Here is a 14,996-nt window from a genome sequence, read left to right as displayed (position 1 = left end):
AACTGAACTGAAAGGCAAAATATTTGAACTTGATCAAGAGACAAAAAAAAAGTTTCTGCATATATCACCTTATATTATGTTTCATAACTATGATCTCCTTTATCCTTTAAAGTATTTAAGGTCATGATTCATTATCTTCTTTTATTCACCTAATGTATTCATTACTAGAAAACTATTTAATATATATAATTTTAATGTATAAATCTCTCTTGCTACAGTTCAACTCTATTGCTGGAAGCATAATTGACTTCATCCTCTATTGTAATATTTTCATTGAAGTTCATGCTACTGCAGTTTAAATTTTCAAAGCCTAAGAATAAAAAATAACACCCAAAATTAAAAATCACTGAAGTCCTTTGACATTTTTAAGTAAATATTTTCAATAAACATGTGTGATGGGTAGCTAAAACAGAATAGTAAATAGTATAAACATTATTCTGTATGTGAATTGTTTAAAAGGGACACAGAATACATATGTCACATGTAATATATGTAAAAATATATTTCAACTTTTATGTTTCGTATTGTTTTAATATACAGCATTATCAGTAATTCTTATTTTTGTAATGCTCTTTTACACTAAATTCTATATGGTCATATGTGTTTGACTATTATGAAATTAGTTTGTAGTTTAGATATAAAGTAAGTCTCTAAAATGTATATAGTTTATTTCTCCAGGGCACATAAGCATATTTTTACCTTTAGGTTAGTGCTTTAGTTTATAATTCTTGCTCATTAGAATTTTTTCATAATTTTCTAGAATGACAGAAATCCATGTAAAATGTTTAGCACTGTAACTGACACAAAGAAATCACTCAGTACATGTTACATGGTAGTAGTACTGTTATTATAACAAATTTTTAATGTCTGAATTAAAATTTTAAAATGGTTTAATAAAAAATTTGCTAAAACAGAGACTTCTGTCTTTGTAATTTCTTAATTACTTAGTCATAACACATCAGTAATCATTATGGCATAATAGTTATCTTGTGTTTGAAGTGGTTTTCAAAACTTTTAATTTTTATATTAATTTCTGGTTGTTAAATTGGATTATTTACACATATTGAAATTATTCAGTATGCATTGGGATTCTCCCAGACATTAAACTATCCAATTCATATAATATATAAAATGTGAAAGGAGTAAAATGTAAAAGGATTCCACTGTAAAAAATAACTTTTAGCAAAACTAGAATATATTTTGAATACTGATTGGCATATCTGAAAAGACAAAAGAGTATTTTGATTGTGTGCTCCACAGAATACAGATACTACCAGTTTTGTCCAGACCAGATTTTAGAAGATGGTTCTTTGGCTATTCAACTTAGTATGCACTACTGTTTTTTTCAAACTTATTGTTTCACAGAACACTATTATACTTGTTTGTTTTTATAAACCTTAAGAAACCCATGGACGACCCAGGGGGATGGTACGGGGAGGGAGGAGGGTTCAGGATGGGGAACATGTGTATACCTCTGGTGGAGTCATGTTGATATATGGCAAAACCAATACAATATTGTAAAGTTAAAAAATAAAATAAAATAAAAAGTAATAGTAAATGCTAAAAAAAAAAAAAAAAAAGAAACCCATGAAACAAAGTTGTATGAAACAAATTTTGAGAAAGTGACAAGAAATTCAAATGTATGATAGACAGTAATGAGGGAAAGTAAAAATATATGCATCTAGATATTAATGGGGAAAATTTGCCACAGAAATTTAATACCTCTCAGCTTCAACTTCAAAAAGCTTAAAAGAAAAGTATTTCTGATAAATGGTTAAGAGCTCTGAAACTAAATCAAAATTTGTGCAGGGACCTCACCTTCCACAGTTTTAAAGTAAATGGGCTGAAATAAGGCAACAGAAGTTTGTAACAAAAGAGACAATCTGTGAAAATCACAGATGACTATTATTTATCATTTATTCTGCATTGGATTTGCAATTGCAATGCATATTCCAGGGTTTCACTCCACAGTCTGATTCAGGATATGTTATTAGAGCCAAGAATCCTACATTTTAACACATTCTCCAGATGATTCTAGTGTATGTGGTCTGGTATTGGCAGTTTGAAAAATACAGATAAATGCACAAATATCATTAATAAATAGAGATCTCATAAATTCTAGTACACAAGAACAATGTCTCAGGAAAGTTTAGAAGATAAAATAATTAGTATAAAAATTATTATATAAAGGGAGATGAAATGATAAATGAGATTCAGATATTAGGATCATTCTGATGATGCATGCACAGGTGTACGTTTAGAGGACAGGCTTTGAAATTTCAAACCACGTTTTCTGAACTTCAAATACACCAGCTGGGCCTTGATAGTGTCACTGGCTGTGGTTAAATAAACACTAGTAGCTACTCCCTCTGTAAAATGTTACAAAGTGTTGCATGTGGTATGGTAGGATTAATGAATCTTTACCTCCCAAGGGTCACTGGTGGTAAAGAACTTGCCTGCCAATGCAGGAGATTTAAGAGATGGAGGTTCAGTCCCTGAGTCAGGAAGATCCCCTTGAAGAGGGCATGGCGACCCACTCCAATATTCTTGCCTGGAGAATTCCCTGGACAGAGGAGCCTGGTAGGCTACAGTTCATAGGGTCACAAAGAGTCGGACATGACTGAAGCAACTGAACATGCACAAGCACAACGTACCCTGCCATACCCCAGAGTCACTGGAATCTGTGAATAGTACCCTGCAGAAAGATCTTCAGGTATGGATTATGCTTATGTGAATTATGCTTGAGGATTTGAACATAGGCAGACTGGGTCTACCTGGATAATCAAAGCTAATCTAATGACGTTGGCCTTTAGAAGCTGAGACATTTCTCTAGCTAAAGTCACAGATGAATGAGGAAAGAGGGTAGTAAAGAGATGAATTAAGAAAGGGAAGTCGGAGAGATTTCAAGTATGAAAAGGATTCGTTGCACCAGTGACTAGCTCAAAAATGTGGTCTTACATGCAAAGAAGAGAGAGGCCTCTAGAAACTGTGAGCAATAGGTACTTTCCAGTGCATTCTGATAAGGGCGTAATCGGCTGACATTTTTATTTCAGCCATATGAAACTATGAGCAGAGGACTAGCAGAGACCACCAGGATTTTTAGCTACAGTTTTCTATGGTAGCCACAGAAAACTAATATTACATGGTAGAAGATTCCCATCACAAATCAATACCTGATGATGTTCTGCAGTTTGATAACCAATCCTTCAATACTACTTGGTTGCCTAGTACAATATATTAATATTTTAAGTCAGGATCTCCCATGCATACATTTAAATGTCATGAAGAAATATGAATCCATTTTTACTGAGGCAGAAAAGACAGAAATTTAATGCTGTATATGTAGAAACAACAGAGAGCTATGAAAATATTTTTAAGACTATTTCATGAAACTTGATAGTCAGATATATTCCTAAGTATTTTATTCTTTCCATTGCAATGGTGAATGGAATTGTTTCCTTAATTTCTCTTTCTGTTTTCTCATTATTGGTGTATAGGAATGCAAGGGATTTCTGTGTGTTGATTTTATATCCTGAAACTTTACTATAATCATTGATTAGTTCTAGTAATTTTCTGGTGGAGTCTTTAGGGTTTTCTATGTAGAGGATCATGTCATCTGCAAACAGTGAGAGTTTTCCTTCTTCTTTTCCAATTTGGATTCCTTTTATTTCTTTTTCTGCTCTGATTGCTGTGGCCAAAACTTCCAAAACTATGTTGAGTAGTAATGGTGAAAGTGGGCACCCTTGTCTTGTTCCTGACTTTAGAGGAAATGCTTTCAATTTTTCACCATTGAGGATAATGTTTGCTGTGGGTTTGTCATATATTGCTTTTATTATGTTGAGGTATGTTCCTTCTATTCCTGCTTTCTGGAGAGTTTTTATCATAAGTGGATGTTGAATTTTGTCAAAGGCTTTCTCTGCATCTTTGAGATAATCAAATGGTTTTTATTTTTCAATTTGTTAATGTGGTATATTACACTGATTTGTGGATATTGAAGAATCCTTGTGTCCCTGGGATAAAGCCCACTTGGTCATGGTGTATGATTTTTTTAATGTGTTGTTGGATTCTGATTGCTAGAATTTTGTTAAGGATTTTTGCATCTATGTTCATCAGTGATATTGGCCTATAGTTTTCTTTTTTTGTGGAATCTTTGTCAGGTTTTGGTATTAGGGTGATGGTGGCCTTGTAGAATGAGTTTGGAAATTTACCTTCCTCTGCAATTTTCTGGAAGAGTTTGAGTAGGATAGGTATTAGCTCTTCTCTAAATTTTTGATAGAATTCAGCTGTGAAGCCGTCTGGACCTGGGCTTTTGTTTGCTGGAAGATTTTTGATTACAGTTTCAATTTCCGTGCTTGTGATGGGTCTGTTATGGAGAACAGTGTGGAGATTCCTTAAAAAACTGGAAATAGAACTGCCTTATGATCCAGCAATCCCACTGCTGGGCATACACACTGAGGAAACCAGAATTGAAAGAGACACGTATACCCCAATGTTCATCACAGCACTGTTTATAATAGCCAGGACATGGAAGCAACCTAGATGCCCATCAGCAGATGAATGGATAAGAAAGCTATGGTACATATACACAATGGAGTATTACTCAGCCATTAAAAAGAATACATTAGAATCAGTTCTAATGAGGTGGATGAGACTGGAGCCTATTATACAGAGTGAAGTAAGCCAGAAAGAAAAACACCAATACAGTATACTAACGCATATATATGGAATTTAGAAAGATGGTAACAATAACCCTGTATACAAGACAGCAAAAGAGACACTGATGTATAGAACAGTCTTTTGGACTCTGTGGGAGAGGGAGAGGGTGGGATGATTTGGGAGAATGGCATTGAAATACATATAATATCATATATGAAACGAGTCGCCAGTCCAGGTTTGATGCACGATACTGAATGCTTGGGGCTGGTGCACTGGGATGACCCAGAGGGATGGTATGGGGAGGGAGGAGGGTTCAGGATGGGGAACACATGTATACCTGTGGTGGATTCATTTGAATATTTGGCAAAACCAATACAATATTGTAAAGTTTAAAAATAAAATTAAAAAAAAAAAGAAATTTGATAGTCAAACCAGAAAGTATGACAACATTCTAATTCATCTTCCAAGTTCCTACAATTTCAGTATACTTAGTACTTGCTGAAAGAATAAACTATCTTTATACTTTGATGAGCCGAGTTCGAGTTCTCTATTATGGAGCCTTTTTATTGTATTACTAGCTTCTTCAATATTGCCAAAATTACACTTAAAATTAAACCTTTGTTTTATAGTGTTTCAAAGTGTGAATTAAGTTGCCAAGATAAAAGTATTCAGCTATTGTGAAAGCACCTTCAAAAATAATGATTATTACTATTACAATGTAGGAATTAAGTCATGGAATGCATTCTCCCCTGGTAGAGAAAGACAGTTCAGAAATATATTAGGTATAAAATTGTCTTCACAACTACTGTGATATGGCATTATTTAGTGCATCAAAAAGATAAAACATTTTTCCTTAATTGTTTGCTAGAGAGTACTTTTTTCCCTAGGGTGAAAGCACTAGATGAAATTCTTACCTTAAAACTCCCCCCTCCCCATGCAAGCTATTAACCTTTATACTAAATCAATCTATTTTATATATGATTTTTTTTTGCTAGTGTGCCCTTTAAACATATTATATTTTTAATTACTATGTGCTTTAAAAAGTAACTACCCTTGCTACTGTATTTGTATATCTTTTACCATGATGCTAGATTTACTGTGGTATATTCTGGTTATGTGGTCCTGGGGAGGTGAGCTGAATTTTGTCATGCTATTCTTATGGGTAAAAAAGATACCTTCCCTAAACTATGTGAAATTTTATTGTCAAATCACAGAAGAAATTACAACTACATGACCTCAATATATAAACCCTTGAGAACACATTCCTGGAGGAGGAAATGGCAACCCACTCCAATATTCTCACCTGGATAATCCCATGGACAGAGGAACCTGATGGGCTTTGGTCCATGGGGTTTGCAAAGAGTTGAACATAACTGAGCACGTGCACATACATGAGAAAAGTTTATTTTTGCCTTCAGAATTTTTTTTTTCATTTCAAAAAGAGAAAATAATGTAGATTCTATGCATTTCTAACACCATCATCAGAGCCTGTGGTATCATCCCATTATCAACAAATATTTGTATCGTGAAACATGAGTATGCACACTATGTGGGATAAAGAAATATAAAGATTATTAGTGGCCTCAAACTTCAATTTTTTTTGAAGTTTTCTTTGTTTTCCTCTTTCTGATTAAGGAATTATGGATCTGTGGAACTGGAAAGACTGGTTTAAAATGAAAAATGTCAACTCTTGACTCTTAATGGACTTTTCTATTCATTCTAACTTGTGGAGAACCCAAATTACCAGTTTATTTTATGGCAGGTAGGCAAAATACAGAGAATAGGGTGGAGTCTGTTATGCCTGAATCTCAAATTAGGTCTAGTTTCCTTTCACTGACACATTTTCTTCTCTTTCATTAAAGTTAAAACCTATAATGATGCCATGGTTTCATCTCCTAAGATTTAAGGGAAAACATTTTGTCTGTCTAGGCACATTCAATGAAGCATTAAAGCTTACTAAGTGTAACTTTTTATTATGTATTGATGATTATCGAGAAGGTGAATCTTGGTATAGGATTTGATATAACATGATGAGCTATATCTTCTGTCCTGGTGATTTTTCTTCTATTTTCAACCTGGAGAATTTTGGTTTTGTTACATTAAGTTGGCAATGGTCTTTTTATATTACCATCACTTACCTTCATAGTATACTTTAAATCCATGAGCACTAACTGCAAAATCACTGGTCAAACGTAGTGAGAATACAGATTTCGTACTTGTTACTGGTGGTGGCAGATGGAATCCTGTTAACCTAAAACATAAATGGAATTAACTGTTAGTTATAGACATTTTACCTAATAGAACTGAAAGAGTATTAAAAGTCATTTTTATCAAATCCCCAAGTTTTGTATAAGTGTGTGTGTGGTGTGAATTAATTTATGACATGTTGATTTGAACATGTCATTTACATAAAGTAATTACTATAAATATATATAAACATATTTATGTGTGTATTATTACTGTTTATCATATCTACTAAACATATCATTTACATTAGGATATTGATCGATTCAGACTTTGGGAAATAAGTTATAAGGCTATGGATTTTCTGTGTGCATTTTAATTGTTGATTTTAACAACATTTAGAAGACATTTTTGTCAGATCATTTTCCCGATTGTTTAAAATATATATAAAGAGTGGGAAGTATTTAGAGAAATTTGATATTGAAAGAAGAAATGTGATCTAAATATGAGACTATGAAACTGAAATGTCCACAAATGAAAAGTGACTTTATTTTAACAGTACCTAGGAGGCTCTGTTAAAGCTAATAGTTGCAAATTATTTTTGGTTAATAATTCATAATTTTGCATAACAAATATTTGTCTGATATTTTGCCCATAATTTACTAGTTATTTTGCTAATAATTTATTGCATATAATTATAAGCTCAATTATTTAAAAAGTAATTTATAATTGACACTTTATAAGCCAGAAAAGAAAAATTAAAAATAAGAAAAAGCACATTCATGGAATGTAATTTTTCTAAAACTAATGAAGATAAATTATTAAAATTTTTTTCTATGAATTGCCTTTTCTATCACATTCCCATTTTTTATTCTTAATATAAGAGTAACAATTGAAAATTTTATGCAATGGAATTATACTATTTTTTAATATACTTGCTATTTTTGCCCAACGTTATATAGGTAGGATTAGTCTGTAGTGAAATTACAATACATTTTTATTTCTGAATAGTATAAGTTCTTGTTTGTCTTGGGTTTATTTACTATAAAAATGTACTAAGAACCCCAGAGATATATGGGTTTGATCTATCAATATTTATTCTATTTAAGTTAAAACTGAGAAACATTTTAAAATGTACATTGATTACTGTATTTTAAAATATCCAGAATAAGCCCATTACATATTGACATAAGTAATATCTTAATATTAAATAGCTTTCTCCAAAGCAAAAAATGAGAATACATTGTACTCTATTTTTGAAAATCTCTTTAATATTTGGCCTATTAGTGGAAAATGGCTAGATTATCATATCTGCTCCTTTATGGAATATTTTGCAATATGTTATTTGTTTGATGGGTATGAAGTAATGTGATTTCAGTTAGATATTTAGTTTTAAAAGGGAAGAGTGTTCTAATAACTTTTGCATGTAAAAATGGTTACTCTTCTTTGATACTACACAAAAACTTGACAGTTATAATGTTGAATTCAAACTGAATCCATTAATTTTTTTTTTACTCTGTAACATTAAATTCCTTTGGTTCACCTAATTCAAGTTAACACATACTTAACACATTATTATCTCACAGTTACGTGTGTCTAGGTAGGTGTCAATTAACTGATTCTCTGCTTAGAGTTTCACAAGGGTGAAATCATGATGTCAACTTGGATGCTTTGCTTTCTGAAAACTCTGAAGTTATGTCTGCTTCCACTTCCAAATTCAGAGGGCTGGTGCCAGAAGTCAGTTTCATGAAGTTGTAGAACTAAGGACCTCATTCCTTGCTGGCTGTTGGCTTGGGGTCATTCTCAGCTTTTAGAAATTGCGAGCATTTATTGGTTGGTGGCTACCTTCATCCATCTCCAGAGTGAGAAATGGAAGTCCAGGTTCTCATTCTTCAAATTCTTTAGTTTCCCTTTCTACCTCATCTTTCTGCCACTCCCTCTTTTGTCTCCAGGTGGAGGAAGTTTTCTGACGCTTCTGCATATAGTTGGAGAGTTCTCTGCTTTTAGATGCTCATGTAATTAGATTTGTGTCCAAATTGATAATTCAAATATCTTTCTATTATAAAATTTGTAATCTTAATTGCATTTTTAAAGCTTCTTTCATCTTGTGACATAACATATTCACAAGGGAACATTATTCTGAGATCATTTTTCTGCCTGTCATAATAGGTATATATCAGGGGCTAGTTGCAGTATTCAGTATATCTTTTGGATACATTTGTTAATCTTATTCAGATCATCTCTGTACTATTTGTAAATGCTGTTACTAGACACTGAAAGAGATATGCTTAAATCTCCCAATATGACTTTAAGTTTTTATATTTTTCTTTATAACTATGTCCATTTCAAAATATACTTTGGGGGCTCCATTATTAGGTATATGTAAGTTTAAATTATTATTATATTTCTCAGTTAACTAGACATTTTGTTGTCACTCTGTTTCTGAAATGAGTTGATCTTAAAATTTGTTTTATTTAATAGTAATAAATCTACAACTTTCTTTTATTAGAATTGGGCGGGAACATCTTTTTACCCTCAGGCTTTTGGTATTCTCATTCTTAAAACAATATATCATTTTAAACCAGAATATACTTGATTAATACTTTTATAAAATAATATTCTTTTATAATCTAATATTATAATATTGTTTTTGATAATAAATATCTTTAATGAACTACACTATCCATACATATGGTTATACAAGACAGAAGTATATACGCTACTAAATTATCACTGATTATACATGTTTCACATTAAGAAATAAAACACTGCAAGCAATACTGAGTATCAGTTGTGCTCCCTGTGACTCAGTACTATCTCCATCCCAAGGATACCAACCAGTACCTGACTTCCGATGAAACAAATCAGTTTTCTGGGTCTTAAATCTTTTATCTAAATGAAATCATATAATTATTTTGCCTCTGGCTTCTTTGACTCAACATTACCTTTGTATTATTGTAGCAGTGGTATGGAACTTAACTTTCATTGCTATATAGGATTCCGTTTTATGAATATACTTTATTTATCCATTCTATTGTTGGTAGACTTCTTTTATCCAGTTGGGTCTTTATTAAATAATATTACCATACACATGTATTACATGTTTTGTAAGCATTTATGTGTATTTCTCTTGAGAATATACGTAGTGCTACAATTTCTGGGTAATTTGGTAATTAATTGTTAACTAATTTTCTATAGTTTTTCAACATTATTTCTTAGTTTAAAGATGTAAAAATAAAGTATTCTACACTTTAAATGCTCAGAGTATCTTTCAGAAAAGGAAGAAAGATTGACAGGGAAAACAAAAGGCAAATGATTTTGCAACAACAAAGAAGTCTGAAAATATATTTTGCCTTATAGTCAGGCTTTATGATGGTATATATGATATTATACTATGAATTATGGCACTCCAAAATTGCTTGGACTTTAATCCCTGGAATATTTAAATATGGCACTTTATATGACAAAAGGAACTTTATAGATGGGATTAAGTTAAAATTTTAATAATAGGAAATTATCCTAGGTTATCTGGATGGGCCAAAGTATTCACAAGTGTCCTTATCAAAGGAAGGTAGGAGGATCAAAGAGAGAGTAGGAGAGGAGACAGTGAAAGCAGAGCTTTGAGTGATGCAGTTTCTGACTGAAGCTAGAACAGGCACACAAGCCAAAGAAGGACAAGCAGCTTCTACAAGCTGGAAAAGCTAAGGAACAGATTTTCTCCTAGAGTCTCCATAAGAAATGCAGTCCTGCTGACACCTTGAGTTCAACCCAGTTAAATTCACTTTGAACTTCAGTTCTTCAGACTGCAATACAGTGATTTTCTATTGCTTAGACTACTAAGTTTACAATAATTTGTTGCATCAATAATAGGAAAACAATGCATAGCTCTCTTTTTGGGCTTTGAAATAAGCATTTTTAAATGTAGCTAAAATATTAACTTATTATACAAATGAAAATATAGGTCCCATGGAACCTAGTGACCACTGTAAGTTACAGAAACCCCTGTGACATCATATAAAAGAAGTAGATACAGAACCTATTGATGCAGCATTTATTTGAATATAGTGTTTTAAAACTCTCTCTGTAGGTAAAACATGCAATTTTATCCTCATATTAGAAGGCAAAAGGGACTGGGATATATTAAACAACATGATCAAGTTCACAATAGAACCAGGTCCAAGACTATTGCATGTTTTTGTGTCCCATTTTTTAGTGAACACCCTGTTCATTGTCCCATTGTCCTTGGCACATGAATTAAATCTAAATAGTAAATATTTGAAGTACGAATGCACATACACACATTATTTTACATGCAATGTCAGATTTTTATTCATCTTCAGATACACTAAATAATCCAATAATTTAGACAATATTTAGAACCTTTATCATTAAATTTTCCATGATAGAGAAGAACAATTTGAAGATTTTTTTGCATTTATGAAAAGCAAGTTTTCTGAAATTATCTTTAAATACTCAGCATGTAGTGGCATGTTGCATAATGGGAGACTTAGTCTTCTTTTTCATTTCAGTAAGTGAGGAAATATGTGTTTTTAAACTTATTTTCTGGATAGTTGTACCATTATGAGGATTTCCTTGTTTTACTCCCTCCTGTGATAGATTGCATGATTGATTTGAAAATAAACTTTCAGTTATGAATCCCATTAGTTACTTTTCTTTACAAGACTTCATTTTATAATTTAATATTTATGTGTGATTAGTTATTATGCATTCTCTTTCTCCTTGGGCAAAACCTTCCTGAAGGCAGTACTTGGTACTCAAGAGTTTATCACTAGTGCTTTGTGCAAAGCATTCCATGTTAAGAGGCTAACTTACATGGTTAAATTAATGAACTGGAATGATAGGAAATGTGAAAACTTCATAATATTTTCCTTTTCAATCCAATAATTGTGTTCTTGGAACAGTGCTTTAAAGAATCATAAGACTGTAAAGAAATGTCGATTGTTAAAAAAATTCAAGTGGTCTAGAGACTCTTATTCAGAGTTATTTTTTATCATGTTATTAACATCAGGAGTTAAAGGGAGACTATATATTTTATGTCAATATATTTGAAACATCTTTTAGGAAATAACTATGTAATTTAAAAACACTTTTCAGGTAAAGAGAATATGATTTGTATCAAATATAAATTATGAATTATATGTGTTATTATACATATATTTTAAGCATATATAAAATATATTTTCTATGTACTATAAGTATATTCTATTTTATGGATAAGTGTATTTTTCCATGGAATTCAGATATTTGAGAAAGTTTTTCATATATTGTTTTATTGCTTTGTCAATTATATTCCCTTCATATTTTTATATAATAAGGTTACATAGTGAATGACATTTTATGTTCCTTTGAAAAGAATACCAAAGTGTAGTTTTGTTTTCCCTGAATTGAAACTGAAGAAATCACAGCTCAGAATTGATCAGTAAATTGTTTAAATCAAGATAGCTGATAGGCAGTGGAGCAAAGATATAGGCCCGTAACTCTCAACTCCAGTCTATTTCAATTTCCCTATGGTTTTCCCATAGGGGAAATGACTTTTCCATAAGGGCAAAATGAATATGTAATTCATCTTTTTCTCCACAGTGCCCATATAAGTTTCTTAACAAATATTTGGAATAGATAAAAACATGATTTTACCCACATAGTAGCTTTAAGTAGTTGAGGCTGATAAAAACTGTATAATAATCATAAAGTCATTAAATTAAATGCCAGCAAAGTAATGGGGGATCACCATCTGTATATGTTAATACCTTTATGGTAAAGATTATTAGTGGTTAGCAAAGATATTTCCCTATTAGGAAAACTAAATAAGATTAGCAAACACATATGTCAGGGTTAAGTCCTTGAATTTCAGAGGTTAAAGCATCTGCCTCCAATGCAGGAGACCCGGGTTCCATCCCTGGGTTGGGAAGATCCCCTGGAGAAGGAAATGGTAATCCACTCCAGTTCTCTTGCTTGGAGAATCCCATGGACAGAGAAGCCTGGTAGGCTACAGTCCACAGGGTAGCAAAGAGTCGGACATGACTGAGTGACTTCACTTTTCACTTTTTTTCTTTCAAGTTTCCTTCAGATATGATTTTTTATAAAAGTTAAAATTTGAGGAATGGCCAATTAAGTGTTGAAATATATTAATTTTACTACGTAGCTACTTTGTGGTATGCTATCACAACAATATTGTCTCTCACCATAAACTTGATGTTTAAAACTGCAAGTAAATTCAGATTAAAGAATAGTTGCTGCTGCTGCTGCTGCTAAATCGCTTCAGTTGTGTCCGACTCTGTGCGACCCCATAGACGGCAGCCCACCGGGCACCGCTGTCCCTGGGATTCTCCAGGCAAGAACACTGGAGTGGGTTGCCATTTCCTCCTCCGATGCATGAAAGTGAAAAGTGAAAGTGAAGTCGCTCAGTCGTGTCCGACTCTTAGTGACCCCATGGACTGCAGCCTACCAGGCTCCTCCGTCCATGGGGTTTTCCAGGCAAGAGTACTGGAGTGGGGTGCCATTGCCTTCTCCAAAAGAACAGTAATTTCCCTTTAATACATTTAGTTTCATGAAAAAATCATAGCAGTTCCTCTATTTCACATTTGTATTTGGTGACTGTTTTGTCATGAACTACTTTATAGCCATTGTTCCACTAAATTCTCTCATTTGACAGAACAGCAGAGCATGTTGGTTTTCATCTTACTCTTAATAGTTTCTAAGGTATAACCCCTGTTCTACATTTCTCCTAGTCCCACATGCACCCCTAATCATTTTTTAGCCTTTTGTTACTTACCAGGCAAAACACTCATCAGAAACTGTGGAATATTCTAAAATTCACACACTTAAAGCAAGCAGTCCTATCACTTCTTATGACTGCTTTTAGATGAAAACATTATTTGAGCATTCCCTCTTAAAAGATTCAGAAACATTAATGATATTTCATACTTTAATGAGTTAGTAACAGGGAGAATGAAATGACTAACTTTAACTTTATATTTATATTTAACTTTATAGTTATATATATAAAGTTTTCATGACTCTAATGAAAAGTACTAAAATAATTATTTGGTAATTTATGCAAAACTGATAGAAATTTAAATTACCAGAAAGTCAATTAAAATGTCAATGCATAGGCTTCTTAAATAATTGGCTGCTTGTATAAAATTTTCTTTAATTAATGGCAATGAATATGCCATTTTGCAGCTTAGTATGAAGGAAACCTTTGAAACATCAAGATTGGGGGATAAAGATACCTGTATCATTATCTAAATGTATTTATCAACTTTTAACAGTAAGATCTTATTATTTCTGGGAGACTTGAGTATGAAGTATGATTAGATCTATGCTATCTTTTAAAATGTAGTTAAAGTCAAATGTAAACATTGACTATATAAATGTATATAGTTCCTATCAACTGATTACAATATTTCAAACTTGCTCTAGTTAAGAGAATATAAAAGTCACAGATTTTAATTAAATTGCTATTAGCATATTATTACATATAGTGAGATAGAGGGAAAACAGACCCAGAGGGATGGTATGGGGAGGGAGGAGGGAGAAGGGTTCAGGATGGGGAACACATGTATACCTGTGGCAGATTCATTTTGATATATGGCAAAACCAATACAATATTGTAAAGTTAAATAAAATAAAATTTAAAAAATATTAAAAAAAGAGGAAGAGAGAGAGACACCTATATTTAAAAATTGGTAATGTAACAAAATCCCAGAATTTTGTGATTTTTAAGTAAGAGAATTCACATGAATGGCAGTTGTATTTTTTGGAGCCTAAGAAATAGCTACTAAATGTTAATTTCATTAGTGCTATGACTGAAAGTTCATTGTACTTTCATCTGCACTCAGCAGCATACTGAGGCTAAGATAAACTATACGATAAAACCAGCATTCCCATGGTGATTTCTCATTACTCACAGTAAGATTTTTGGATTTGAATCATCTTACACTTTTACTTTGGTTATACCGTTCTTACAAATAATCCAGGTAATATATAGGGAATTCTCGGCTGAAACAGAGATAAGGAAAACCACAGGACAAATAAATCTTTAATGACTGTTCTGTGAGAATAAATCATGCACACCCTATTGACACTGGGGTACATGAAGTACAGCATCATAATTCATGGTTATGTCAAGATGA

The 14,996-nt window shown here is 32.4% G+C and overlaps 1 protein-coding gene across 1 annotated transcript in view; it reads right to left on the bottom strand.

Annotated features, from left to right (window-relative positions):
* Positions 1-14,996, bottom strand: part of CSMD3 (CUB and Sushi multiple domains 3) — a 1,469,335-nt gene that overhangs the window by 1,255,091 nt on the left and 199,248 nt on the right. The window contains exon 3 of the mRNA XM_061439111.1: positions 6,795-6,907. Coding sequence (XP_061295095.1) covers positions 6,795-6,907 — 113 coding nt within the window. The remainder of the gene's footprint in view (positions 1-6,794; positions 6,908-14,996) is intronic.

This window comes from Bos javanicus, chromosome 14, assembly GCF_032452875.1.
Source record: "Bos javanicus breed banteng chromosome 14, ARS-OSU_banteng_1.0, whole genome shotgun sequence".
NCBI classification, from domain to species: Eukaryota; Metazoa; Chordata; class Mammalia; order Artiodactyla; family Bovidae; genus Bos; species Bos javanicus.
Note: the sequence above shows the minus strand (reverse complement) of the source record. Positions and strands in the feature narration are given on the sequence as shown.